At 33.6% G+C, this 14,371-nt stretch overlaps 2 protein-coding genes across 6 annotated transcripts in view; both read right to left on the bottom strand.

Annotated features, from left to right (window-relative positions):
• LOC149795543 (uncharacterized) overlaps positions 1-14,371 on the bottom strand; it is a 231,708-nt gene that overhangs the window by 79,292 nt on the left and 138,045 nt on the right. The window lies entirely within an intron of this gene.
• The window catches only part of LOC149795547 (prominin-1-like), a 93,045-nt gene that overhangs the window by 60,092 nt on the left and 18,582 nt on the right, over positions 1-14,371 (bottom strand). For all 5 annotated transcript variants that reach the window (XR_016422342.1, XM_089965359.1, XM_089965358.1 and 2 more), the window contains exons 2-6: positions 11,001-11,044; positions 10,340-10,545; positions 7,619-7,739; positions 3,667-3,739; positions 2,944-3,015 (exon numbers count right to left, since the gene is read on the bottom strand). Coding sequence is in view for 4 of the 5 variants with exons in the window: in XM_089965359.1 (XP_089821485.1) it covers positions 2,944-3,015; positions 3,667-3,739; positions 7,619-7,739; positions 10,340-10,545; positions 11,001-11,044 (516 nt within the window). In the remaining variant the exon portion in view is untranslated. The remainder of the gene's footprint in view (positions 1-2,943; positions 3,016-3,666; positions 3,740-7,618; positions 7,740-10,339; positions 10,546-11,000; positions 11,045-14,371) is intronic.

The raw sequence follows: 14,371 nt of genomic DNA, 5'->3' as shown, positions 1-14,371 counted from the left end.
TACAACTGTAATTACTACTAACACTAATCGTATCGTCAGCAGCAAAGTAGTCTTTACGATCTTAGACGACTATAATGATATATTAAAAGACAGAGTATATATCAGCTCGATTAGCATTTTGAACTTTGTTTATAAATGATGTATGTCTGCATAGAATTCAGTGGTGTGTCGTACAATCATTGCCATATAGTATCAATTAAATGTTAGATACATAACTAGGATTTTTAAAAAATTTAAAAACTTTAGAAGACAAACAAAGAGACAATGATAAGATCAAGAATTTAAATTAAACCTCATATCGTTCATTTGGCATATTTTACTTCAGCTAGCCTCATAAACAGCTATGACATCTTTACATTTTGGCAATTATAATGACAAAAAATGTATCAAGTTTAATTAGAGGCTCCTTTCAAGAAACGAGGCATGAGGAAAGCAACCGAAAAAATCAAGAGCAGTCGATTGGTCACTACATAACAAGATAAGCTTGCTCACCATTAACTCAGTATCAAATTTGCCGTTGCTTTCTCCATGTTAGCTTTTTAACTGTTTTAAGAAAAATATAAATCGAAAGGTTGAAAAGAGATATTAGGATAAGACCAAAGATAGACAATCCAGAATCAGACAGCATTGTTAAGGTGCAAACTTATAGTTAAAGCTAAGCTAAATATTTGCAATATAAACACGGCTACCAAGTTTACCCAAGCTCTTTAGCAGCATTGAAGACTCTAGTGCTATAACAAGTTTAATCTGTTGTGCTTTGCGCCATAATGGGAGAGATAGGAAGTAGAATTAATGGGGAATAGCCTGGGTACGGACAATAAATCGCTAGGACAAAAGCCAATTAAGACAGGAACCCCCTGACAGTAGTAGGATAAAAGTTCCAGGAGACGAAAGCTCCACCCCAACCACGTCTACATTGCTTGAAATAAATAATTGTAGTATGGTTTTCAATGTTTTCATTATTTGCTATGAATTACAGCAATTTTAATACACAATCATTGTGAGCGAATGATAAAAATGAGAAAATAGTTATAATTTCTTAAAGTAAATAATTTTTAAAACACAACATTTTATTACATGCTAAATGGTTTAATTATACACCTGTCAAAAACAAACTAGTAGTATGATTTATTATATCTATATATACCTATATTTCTTGCAAGCATTGGTTTTATATTAATTACACGCACTTTAAAGCTGTTAATTTGCAGGATTTTTGTAAAAGATATGCAGATGGATTCAATAAATTTGAATTTTTTTGTTTCCTAATTATAAAATTATGCCCAAATTTTATCGAAGTAAAATATATTAAATCGTGCCGTGGTCATTACATAAGATACACGTTATATTACACACTAACAATGATTACTAACAGGTGCACGATATATCATTGTACATCATAGTAAATATAGTTACAATAAATAAAGAAAATCTCAATCAAATACATCAATAGTGCTATAAAAACGAACAATTAAAATGTATATTAGTGTAAATATCAAAGATCAAACGGACTTTTGTCCAACCTTTGAGTGGCATTTGTATTAAGATGTTATTGTCCTACCCCTGTCAAGGGCATCTTTCCAAGGGCCCTTTTGTCTTGGAATCCTGTGTGCCATACCTCTGACGTGCTTCAGATTCCGTACCCAAAATTATAAATGGATAGACTAGCATGACTTGCATTACCGATTCGTCAAACATTTATCAATCTAATACTGCTGTTTAATAACAGCAGATCTAGTCTGCAACGTTTAATTCTTGCTTTGCAACAACATGACAGTTGAAAAATTTTAAAAGCTTAAATTATATACGCTTGATAAGAAATTACTGAAAGGTAGTGATAGATAAAAAAAAATTTTTAAACGATAGATAAAAGTCATTCTCTGTCTATCTAATATTTAACTTTATGGTTGGGACGCTTGGACACGGCTGGGTAAGGAACATCATTCTGGAAACTTTCCTCTGTTTTGATTTCCTGAGTATGCATGAATACCGTTAAAATTAATCTATGGCCTTCCTAACACAAACATAAAAATACCGCATTGGATTAAAATCTATTTAGGAATACAGTCACTAGTGTTGTAACAGGTTAAATAAACATTGTCACGATCAGGTTAATATGAAGACAAGGCACCATCAAACCTGTTTGAAATAAGTCATATATGGCCAAGACATAATCAACCTATCAGAATGATCTTTGCCCTGTTTTATGTCATAAATGATCTTTTTGGTATAAGCTCGTATAGCATGTTTCATCACTATCTGTTTATATATAAAGCTTGAAGGTAACTGACGAATCCCCCAAAAAAGCCACGCTTCCTGAAAATATTAGTTTGTATTTTTAAAAGCATTTTTCTTCCGAACATTTTCCCACTTAATAAGAAATTTTTGGGGGAGTTGATACCGAAATTTTCACGCCAACTGGATTCAACAGTTTTAAGTTATTGGAAATTTAATATGTGCATAAACTGGATATAACAGTATGAATTTATTGCAAAGCTAATCTGTATATCACCTGGATACAACCTTACATTATTACAAATTGAATATGTACTTAAACTGCATAAACAGTTAGAAGTGATTACAAACTAACTATGCACTTATTTTATAGAATAAAGTGTTTATCTTTCAAACCGTTAAGTCGGCACGAGTCCTATTAGACAAGCTAAGCCCAACGTGGGTAAATACGTAACGGTTCACAATTTGTCGCAGACAAAATTGTCAAGCGGTGCATTGACATTTCAAAGAATGAACAACTTTGATATAGCAAATAACATATAAGTGGTGTTGGAAATATATCCGTTGTTGCAGGACAGACGACAAAACAAAGGACCACGCCAATAACTCTTTTGGCCCTTCGACTTTGAGCTGAAAATTAAACTGATATGAAAGAAAGTGATTTACTATGCAGGTGAGTATGCAGGTGAGAATTAAGTTATATCTTACGTGCATCCATAGCTGCAAGAGCGCCACCTGACAGTGTCTCTACAATGTACTCAGACAATTCTTTGGTCAATTCTGAAACGAAATATTTGTACTGCAAAATGCCATTGAGTGTACACATTTTGCCTAGACAATATTGTGTGCCGACTTATACCAATTAATCCCTTTTATGCAATAAATGGTCCTAAAAGCACCCTAAACATGAATAATCTATCGCGGAAAATGACTATCATACGAAGATATCTAACGTCGTAGACTATATCCGGAAAGGCTAACAAAATAAACATTTAGATAAATGCAAACGAATCCGAAAATAAATGTAAAATAAAATGACCAGCGACAACAATAAAAAAGACCAGAAATAACACAAGTTTTATCCTTCAGAAAGATGAAAACGGTAATGGTACATAAATCTATACATTTACAATCATTAGTTGCTATCACGTCAACCACATTTTACTCGTGAAAGGATTTGTGATCAATGAAATAGTGGAGTTTAATAATTCTTTAGGATGACTCGAAATACTATAGGTACATTTTCTGTGAGCCAATTTTGGAGTCGAAAGACATAATTGCAAATAATTACACAAAAGTCGGCCTAGAGCAAATATGGTGGGAGAAACCTAGAAAAGTTTTTAATTATGTTGACTATATTGTAAGAATATTTGGTTCATACTGTCAACATGAATTCTTTAGCTAAGAGAGAGAGAGAGAGAGATAGCTTACTCGTTGTTTCCAATTTACTAATCACAGCATCCTTAGTAATGCCCAAGTTCGTCTGACCCAGTAGGATGACTTGCTGAAAATATTGTATTTAATTTTTAATTGTGATGTGAATTAGATAGCCTGTAGAAAACGAAAAATATTCATATTTTACATTTTTTAATGAACGTCTAATGCAAACATAAATAGGGCGCCAGCACAACTTGTAAGTAATATGAAAACCAATAACACCACTAGACGACTCAGTTTGTCAATAAAACTAACAAATTGCACAGTTGAGGATCGCAAACACATGGTGTTACCTTTTGCAAATCCATCACTACTTCAAAATGTTTTACACATATAAATTACATTTTCTGCATTGAGCTTTTCATAGAAGAAGATATGAATGTTTCATGAGCATAACATGAAAGCAACAATTTTGGTATCAAGGGATAATGTATATTTGTTTGTAAAATTATGGTGACAATTGCTGGCATTAAAACACACCATAAAAGAAAAAGCATTAGTTGCTTTGCTGATCTAAGACGTAGGAAAAGTTATACTGCAATGTTTTCGAAGTTATGCTGATTAACACATTGTATACAGTTATGATACCAGTAAGATACGCATCATGAACCCTTGTATGAACATGATTCAGTAAATTAAATTGTTGTTTTATAATATAATCATTATATTAATTAGTTATTTTATAATTCACCAATGCAGTGTCAGACATTGGCATTCATTGCAAACTTGCATATGGTTGAAAGCTTTTAAATGATTGTAGTGGCGCTGCAAACTGTTGCAAATAATAGTTTTCGTTTTAGGTGGGTCTTCTGTTAGATTGAAGACAATGCATCCAAACAAATTATTAAGCATAAAGTTTTTCCTATGTGATTTTATTCTGTCATTTTTATTTCTTCTGTTTGTTATATACCAAACTAACTTTTCTCCATCGAACAAACAGAAAAGAAAAGTATTTAAGACGTCGGTACTACAAATGAAAAATGTTAAAACGATAAATATGCAATAAGCGACAACTTAAAATGAATTCTTCAGATACAAAAGACCGGAAAGATTCAGTTTGATGAGGAAAAATTATTTTGCAACAGTTCTTTCAGAAATTCATTAGACAGACAAAAAATGAATATTTTTAATCTAGTCAGACAAGGTCGACATTATAAAGAACAATACTCAGATCAAGAGACATTACTCCATACAAATGAAACACATATCAAAATAAATAAAAATATAGACAGAAGATTGAAGTTACGTAATGAAATTCGTTAATTATTGGATCACTCACTCATGACAAACACACACATTGGTACAGGACACAAGTCCTGGGTCACATTAATATTAAAAGGTGAAATAGTCAAGCTCTTAAAATACATGACACATTTAGAAAAAATACATTACAATACGACAAGTAAATTAAGCTGATCAAGTTGTCTACAGACTGGAAAGGTTCAAGGGAAAAGGATACAGATGGCATGGTGATTGGAACAGGATTTGTCTTGTGCAAAGTCGATAATATAACAAAATCTGAAATAATGTACCAGAAACAAATTTGTACTAATGAAATGGAGGGGGTACGGTGAGTTGAGTAAGAGTTGGAAACCATTTTAAAACAGGAGAAGAACAAATCATAAATAGTTGTATCAAGGAGAATGAAAACTGCGATTTTTGAAACATATTGAATTTCTAGAATGTGACAGATTTAAAAACAATAACCTGGTGCAATAGAAACTGAAGCAATTAAAACATGCATGGTATGCGAAATACTGCAGGGAAGAAAGAAAGAACATTCAGAGATGTCACCAGTAAGCAAACCCATGGACATAATGATAAGGCAACATCAATCAATATAGCAGGGCGATAAATGACCTCACATAATTCACGAAAAATGGATTGAATTAAAAAAATGTACAACTTATTCCAGCTACATTTAAAATAGTGTGAAAACAAATACAACTTGAAAGATCACAAGTTTGTCCATGAGGTTGTAGACACGATAGGAGATAATTAAAATCACATACATGTTGATGTAATCATGAGGATGTTTAAAGTTTAACTATTCATTCTCTAAAGGCATATCAATCGTGACAGCTGCAAAAGAAACCGATCATTTACCAATTATAAGAGTGAGGTTTTTCAAGGTGGCAACGCAGTGCTAAAAAATCCGACAGAACGTCGCCCGGGGCCCATCTAATTTCAGATCGGATCCGTCTTGCATTCTAGAAGAGGTGCCCGTCGGGCGTGTCCAACAAAATCATCAAATTTGTCAGACAAATCTTTGATCGCTCTGATGAAATGCGGAAATATATTTTCTGGATGTTGACATAACACAGCAAAATCAAAATTAAATGACCATTACTTGTAGAGATAGAAAAAGGAAAATATAGAGTCACAGTATTTCAAAACGAAGATTCAATGTTTTTATTATATTCGTCCATTATGCTACATGTGTGTGATATAACTAATGGGCATATCATTTAAATAAACAATAAAATAGACTAGTGTAACACCTCATCCTTGTCCTAAAAAATCAGATTAATGCAGCCATTTATTTCTGAACTAACATCAACCAAGGTAACGTAGCAGAGGCATTTAGCTAGATGCAAATTTAATTACTGAAATTCAATGTGTTACATACAAGCCATTAAAATAGTAGATAACTGAACTTTACAATTTGGGAACGATGGATCTATGGAATGTGACAAGAGATGTTGGCAGACTGAACCTAATTGTATACTTTGGATGGCGCCGTCAGGTTATGTGACTTTAGAGTTGCATTTAATACACAAGAATGTACCAGAATTCGTTAAATTTGTTTACATATTATATGTTTATTTCCAGATATCATACTACTGTGTACTAAAATTCAACAAAATACATATGAAACATGTTAACGTCATCTGCAATTTTTTTTAAAAATACCAATATATCATGAACAGAGACACCTAAAGAAAAGGAAACCTACCACAACCCAAATGCATAAAAGATAAGAAGACAGAAGAACTTAAAACTGTTTACAAATATTTTGAGGAACTTACAGAGCTGTTTTGTTGTTGTTGTTGTAGGGTTTAACGCCATTTTTCAGCACACGATAGGCTATACATGGCGGCCAGTATTAATGGTGGAGGAAGAACCCGGGAAAACCCCAGAAGGAGCCACCGACCCACGAGAAGCTACTGGCAAGCTTTGTCACATACCCACATTAACCGAATCCGAGACTCGAACCCACGCAGACAGAGGTGAGATGGCAGTGATCCGTAACGGAGAGTGCTTTAGACCACTCTGCCACTCGGGGCCCCAGAACTGTTTTATTTTCTGCTTATAAAATTTATATGTAAAATTAAAGAAGTTACTATTGAACATTTAAGAACATTGTTAACTGATGAAATTAATTATTTATCAGATGAAGATTAAATTGCTGGCAGTATATAATTTCTGTAAGATGGCAACGGACTAACGTGTGAGTGAATAACTCGACTGAATCAATGTACAGGGTCTAAAGAAATCTGCATGCTATGTGAACATATATAAATAAGAAATTTTCCCACAGTCTACGTTCGACAGTATCAGATTGTCATAACATCAATGCACGTTTTATTTTAGGACAACATATTAATACAAAGGTATAATCATTATGGCAAAATTTTAACAATAAATAGCAACTGCAAAAGTGAAATTAGAATATGATGTTGGTGATGATGATATATATGTGTTACCGAGTTACTTGGTCATGAAAATGGTTACAGTCGCCTGATACAATACAAATTTAATGTTCTTGTATCAAAACACGAGAACATTAAATTAAAACAACATTGTGAACTAGGTGTCGCAACATTGATAGTATTGTTGTACCTTTATTAATAGTAATTTAAAAGGTTTCAAGTGACTATGATGATAAGTTGCATTAAATACTCAAAATACATCACTGTAAAAAGAAGAAAATGCAAATTCCTACTGCTTCTGTTAGGTTGAGGAAGACATTTATGTCATCCAAATTATTCACCGCTGTTGAATTGATCTTTTCCAGGCCTGTCGTCATTCTTTCGTTGGCGACATAGGTACAAATATTCCCAACCCTAAAATTCATAACAAATAAAACAGATTAATTCACTGAGATTTATAAACGTATGACACAGAAGTTAGTTAATGCAACCGACACGTGATTGTTGCTTTAATGTACTATTTGTATCTTTGAAAGGAAAAGCAAGCATGTAAGTATATTGCACTCAGATGTATCAGAACATGCTTTGATATGATATATACTGTGTCAATTTATTTATCAAAATGTTCGATTCCAAATATATGAAGTCTATGAGAGAGAAAAGTTAAATATATGGTGGATTTTAGTTGTTAAAACAGTTTATTCGCAATAAATAATCTAGAATTAAATCGAATTTCTCTTATTATTGATGTTAATATCTATATATATACCAGTCGTTTCTTCTCAGGTTACTTTATTATTATTATTATTATTACGTCATTCCTTTTTCTGTAATGTAATTAAATCTACCTCTGTTCCTCGTAGCGGAAATAATATCCGGCACGAAAAGCTGTAAATAGGAAATCCGATCTTCTCACTGTGATTTAGAGAACTATGTCATGTCCAGCAGCATAACAATGTTTGCATCCAGATTTTTTCAACTTTTTTCATACGATAAAGGCTTCCGTTCCTGCCATGTAGTTATTTCTTCAAATTTTATCCACTTTTCTTTCGTTTAGACCCCTTCATTATCCTAGACGGTTTAGCTTTTATATTTATTGTCCCACTTATTCAACAATGAGGACACCCTTGTTTCTATGGAAATTTGGTTATTTTTCCACCGACCTCTATCCAATTTTGTGTCATCACGCACGGAAATAGACATACACACACTATAAAATGTGATGTTGATCAGGTAGTAGTAATAGTGATAATATGCGTGTTTAGCTTCTTTGCGTGTAGATAAATGACTCGAACTGGGCAACTCTCTTACTTGTCCTTGTGTTTCGAGTTCTAACATCAGAATTGTGATTAAAAAAAACAACACAAACGCCGAAAATTCTGTGCAACTGGTTTCACATTTAATTTATGCTTCTTCGGGCACGAAATGTTTTGAAAGTAACGGATGACGTCTTTTATTTTAAAACAACAATTACGTCATTACTTTACGTCATTAAAGATATACATCATCATAACAATTATATATGACTGGATCTAAAAGAATAACGAGTCTCTAATGAAACTTGAATTAGTAAAATAATAAAATAAAATAGAGACAAACAGTCCTACATATAATTATATTGTTATAAAGGATATACAATATATCAATTTAAATTATACAATTTTATATAGTGCATTAGCATTAAGTCCATTAGGATACAGATTATCTAACTTATGAATCAAATAAGTTTCTTTTATGAGTCTATTCATGTCACCATGCACAATATCTATTGGCATGAAAGAAAAATCAAGTAGAGAGTGATTATTGGTATTAAAGTGTGTTGAAACACTAGAGGAAAACTGAGGATTTCTATATTTTTTTTTATATGAAAGCGATGATTATTCATTCTCTTATAAACTTGTTATAATGTTTTTCCAACATATTGCATGCTACATTTTTTACAGGTTATTAAATAAATCATATCAGTTGATATGCAGTTAGTGTTATCGCGTAGAGTAAATACCTCTTTTGTATTACTGAAATAAGTACTTTATCTTATGTTTGCACATTGAGAGCACCGGTGTCTGTTACATTTAGATGACGAAAAGTGTATTTTTTTATTCTCGCTTATAGAAGACCCAAGAATTTATTAACTAGCGTCAAATCACTTTTCAAAATTAAACCAATTCTCGCTTATAGAAGACCCAAGAATTTGCAAGATTTTTTAATTAGAACTAAACAGACAGAAAATAAAAAAACACAAATAAAAAAGCAACTGTTCCGAGCTTATGGTATGGCTTAATATTATCAGAAATTTGTATTAAAATACTTTCCTAATTGCAGAGCTCCTGGCCAATTTGTTGAGTAAGAAGACCAAGTTTCATTGGTCTGACAGATGTCCAGAGGCGTTCAATAAATTAAAGGCCATACTAAGAAGTGCACCATATCTTACAGCTTCATATTTCAAACAATCAATTATGTTATCTGTTTATGCAAGTGATGTCGGGTTTGGTGGCGCATTGATTCTAGAAAAAGAATTGTGTGGATCACACAGTGTGCTATTTCTTTACAACAGTACCATATGAATTATTCCACTATAGAGAGTGGAAGAGTTGCATTAATTTTGTCTTTACACTACTTTGAAGTGTATATTAAATTGGCTCCTTCTCCGATTCTTGTATTCAATAACAAAATGATCTATAAAAATCAGAGATTGTTGTGGTGGTCATTCGACACCCCAAGGTAAAAGAAACTTTAATCGCAGATGCACTTTCTTTTAGGTAGGAGTTTTATATTTTTATTTTGTATAAATTGCTGAACATTCTTTATACATATTTTGTGTGATTCTATTGTTATTATTTAAAAAAGGTCATTAGAGACGTCAAAGTCAGCAATCGGAACGCAGAAGAAGGGATGCGACTCGCAAAAATGCCTACGTGATGCTAATACCTGCTGTAGAGTTTTCAAAAGTGAACACGGTGTTATGTACTCTGTTTTTTTATGTGAAAGTTATAGGAATCAAGTCATATACTTACAATGCGAAAGTGGCGACGACTAACAAAACAATGGAAAGGATGAGTCGGTGGCAGTTGGCACTTCCTGAGAACTCGTGGTTCCGTTTGGCGCCGCATTTGCCACAGCAGCGGCAACAGCAAAAACAGATGCCAACATTTAGAAAGCCTAATGAGAGTATTAATCCTATAGCGATGACTACCAAATAACCAAGGAAGTTGCTTTTTACCTGGAAAGAAGAAACGTGTGAAAAGTTTAATTTGAAAGACGGAAACAAACACAAAATCGGATTCAATTAATTATTTAGGTACTGACACTCAGCCATTTTTCTTTTAAGGCCTGTAACAAACATGTATATTAACTAATATATTGACGTGGTTCCAATGATCAATTTGGCTGACAGATCTCTTCATATTTCAGACCACGTGGTTCATATTCATAGTTCTGCAATACCATACTTCTTAGCTAGTAATACCCCTCTGATTCCGCATTATTAGCCATTTACATCTAAATTTGTCTATAACTAGAGTTGTCGTTGCTTTTGATGTTATCTCCACATTTATTTTCTTTATTGTCAATCGTCAAAACTCTAAACAGAATGTATTTAATATGACGTAAGAAAAAGGACACTCTGATCAACAGTTTCTATGATTAAAAGAGAAACATGTAAAAAAAGAAACTTGCCTGCAACCATATTCCTCCTGCATCCAACTTTCCACTTCTGGTATCTGCAATAAAGGTTTTTGATGCTGTAATTTATCTAAAGGAAGATAAAAACAAGCGAACAAATAAAAGCAAAAACCTATTAACAGATTATAAGAGGGGTATGTTCGCCTCACCTATGACTCACAATTTGTCAACATAATATAGTTGTGACCACTCATAGCATTGTGCTTTATTACTCATATGTTGATCAAATAACATTACAATTACACTGAAAACTAAACTTAATTGAGCAATCAGGCACAATGATACTATTTCACAAATTTCGAATTCTTAGGGCAGTCAAGCTTTTGTACAAGTATTAGAATGTCTACTATCCTAGGGAAATAACTTGCATGTTATACAGACTGCGTATAATAATAATCAAGGACATTGAATGCTTAAATGTTTACTACATACGCCAAAATAAAATAGATGCTCACGTGATATGATGCCCCATGAAGCCACAGTCAAAGTCAAGTGATTTGCAGGTATCGCTGCATTTAAAAAGGCAAACCTGAGGCTTAGTGTAGCCCATCTCTAAATATTATCTTGAAAACTTAGTCAAGAGGCACTGTGTGCAGGGCATACGATCAAAACGGCAGAAGACACTTGATCAGGGTTCTATTTGTACCTTTAGTCAACCTACGAAAAATAAAACCAATAGTTTCTTGGGGAAAGGTTTTTAAATATTTTACGATGCATTGGGTGAATCGAAAACTAGTAAAGGAAGATTTAAGACAAAAATGTATTTAAAAATTACGTTAGCAGATAAAGATGAACATTTTAATTACATGAATCTGTCTTGCCCATGACAGAGAAATAATTTATGGCAGCGATCAAGACATTAGTTGCATGTGATCGTGTGAAGGGTTAAAATCCTAGCAAACACAAACGATAAATGCAAAGAATATCAAGGATTTCACATTTGATGGGCTTATAAGCAATAAAACATATAACAGTTGAAATGACAATTAGGTACGTAGTCATATCTAGATTCGTGGGACAATATAATAATAACAGTTAGCAAAAATAGAACAATTGTTTGGTAAAGTTTCTTTATTTGTGAATACATATTTAGTCTTGAACAATTTAAACAAAAAACCAACGTACTGCAGATTTAAAAACAGCAACCCTTGTAAAGTCATTTACTGAATTAAAAGCGAATAACAAAACGGGATATGAACATATCTTAAAAACCTTGATTAAACCTAATTAAGTTCTAAATTTGTCGAATGACACGAATGACATGAATTAAGACTCGCATATGAATAATGTAGTAGACTGATATAAACCATACAGAAAATATATAAATCTAGATAAATAAATCACAACGTAAGAGATAAATAACGCGCAAATTAGGTTTAAACAGCAAACAAAATATTATCATGAATAAAATGCGCCAATATCCCCTACCATTTTAACAAAATTGCTATCACAGACGTTTAAATGTACTTTTTAATTGCAAATCTAAAAGTTAACCGAGTTAGTATCGCGTTGGAGCAAGCAAGACATAAACCCGATGAGAAATATAAGAAGTGTGCAAAATCATTTTATGATATTTTGTAAGATAAGTTCAAGACAATGTCATTGATTTGCGCTGTTTACAACGTTGAAGACTTTGATGCGGCCATAAACGGCAGAAAGACGACAATGAGAGCGAAGACAACCTAGATCTCCATGAACACCATTATGATCAATTAGAGACATGCTTTCAGCATATAATATATATATATATATATATATATATATATATATATATATATATATATATATATATATATATATATATATATATATATATATTATATATATTGCATCTAGATTCACTGATCTAACAAGAAATACCTGAACATATTGTACAAAGCGAAAGCACGGTAGCCGAACTTGCGTCATGATTATTAGCAAGATATGCTTGACAAAAAGAACCAAGCAGCATAACGTACTGTATGAACGTGAACAGTGTCACGCGTGTATGAGTGGGTACTGAATAATTAAAGGAGTGGCAACAGAGTCGAACGCGGCCATAAGTGTTATCACCAACAAGATGAAAAGATATATGAGGTCAGCCTGGACAACTGAAGTGCATTGATCTGTTGCAGTTGAAACAAAAAGTATATGCGGATACGACCTCTAAAATCATCACAAACAAATGGCACTGATGGATAGGTTGGGGGTGAACTGTATATACACAACTAAACAGTAGAAATCTTAACTTGATGAAGTTTAATAAAATCCTGGAACAATATTAAGACACGATTGCAAAATCGATCAGGAAATGATTAGATAATTTTTGCCGTAAATAGACAATTCTTGACAAAGCATACTTGGGTCACCGAGGAAGGATATACTAGCCTCTCACGAGCTAGGAAGAATCCCCACTGTTGGAACCACGCCAATTCGAAAATGGACTCAGAAGTAGTGACGCAAATGTAGGACCACACAACTTTCAACAGCCAAGGTCCAAATGCGTGTCCATGAACTAAAAAGAGTTTGATGAACTCGTGCATCGTCTGGAAACACTCGTGTGGTCGGTTTACGGAGGCACTGTCGCGTTAGAAGATATCAAAGAGGCCGCGTCAATTTGTCAGCGGTAACTGACCATCTATATTACAAAGGAGGATACGTTGCGCGAACTTATGCATGACTTCAATGAACACGTCGATGCTGTATATGATGATGACGATGATGATTTCTGGGAGCTTTCCATTAGAACATGTTCCACAAAATCAATGCTGAGATGCAGCATGACTTCGTAAATAAAACCAGAGCGTCGCTTATATGATCACGCTCTCGTCTACGAACCCGGAATTTTGCGTGTTTTCTTTCGGCGTTGATCACCGCTTGAAATCGACCAAACTTAAGATCGAGTTAGCGTCATTGAAAGTTTGCGCAACCTTGGACATTGTAGAACCTCCAACAATCGCATGCTAAATTTAAGCGATCAATGATGAGGTCCGATAAAGGATTCTGTTGACCGTCATATCCATACACGAACTCACACTCAGCTCTGCCATCTCGATTAAATACGCAAGGTACGCGGATAACATCGCACGGTCATCGCCGAGATTTCGGATCGTGATCAAATTCTCCTTTCATGACCCTCTGGCACTGTTATCATATCCTACCAGGCACTGTCAGAATCACTTCAACGATTCGGTGTAATATGTCTTGTGATGCAATCAGCTGAAGTTACTAAGCCTCAGCCTCAAAGATGAGCATCGAAGTAGCAGCGCAGGGTTTAATATTTTTCGGGTTCGCTCCAAAGGATACCCCGGATTATCTTAAATAAATTACTTCAGCGACGCTTGTGTATCTACTATACGGCAATTATCGACGCACACACTCATGGT

Source organism: Sinohyriopsis cumingii, chromosome 7, assembly GCF_028554795.1.
Source record: "Sinohyriopsis cumingii isolate HCF-2022 chromosome 7, ASM2855479v2, whole genome shotgun sequence".
In the NCBI taxonomy this organism is placed as follows: domain Eukaryota; kingdom Metazoa; phylum Mollusca; class Bivalvia; order Unionida; family Unionidae; genus Sinohyriopsis; species Sinohyriopsis cumingii.
The sequence above is the reverse complement of the archived record's forward strand: the minus strand, read 5'-3'. Positions and strand labels throughout refer to the sequence as shown.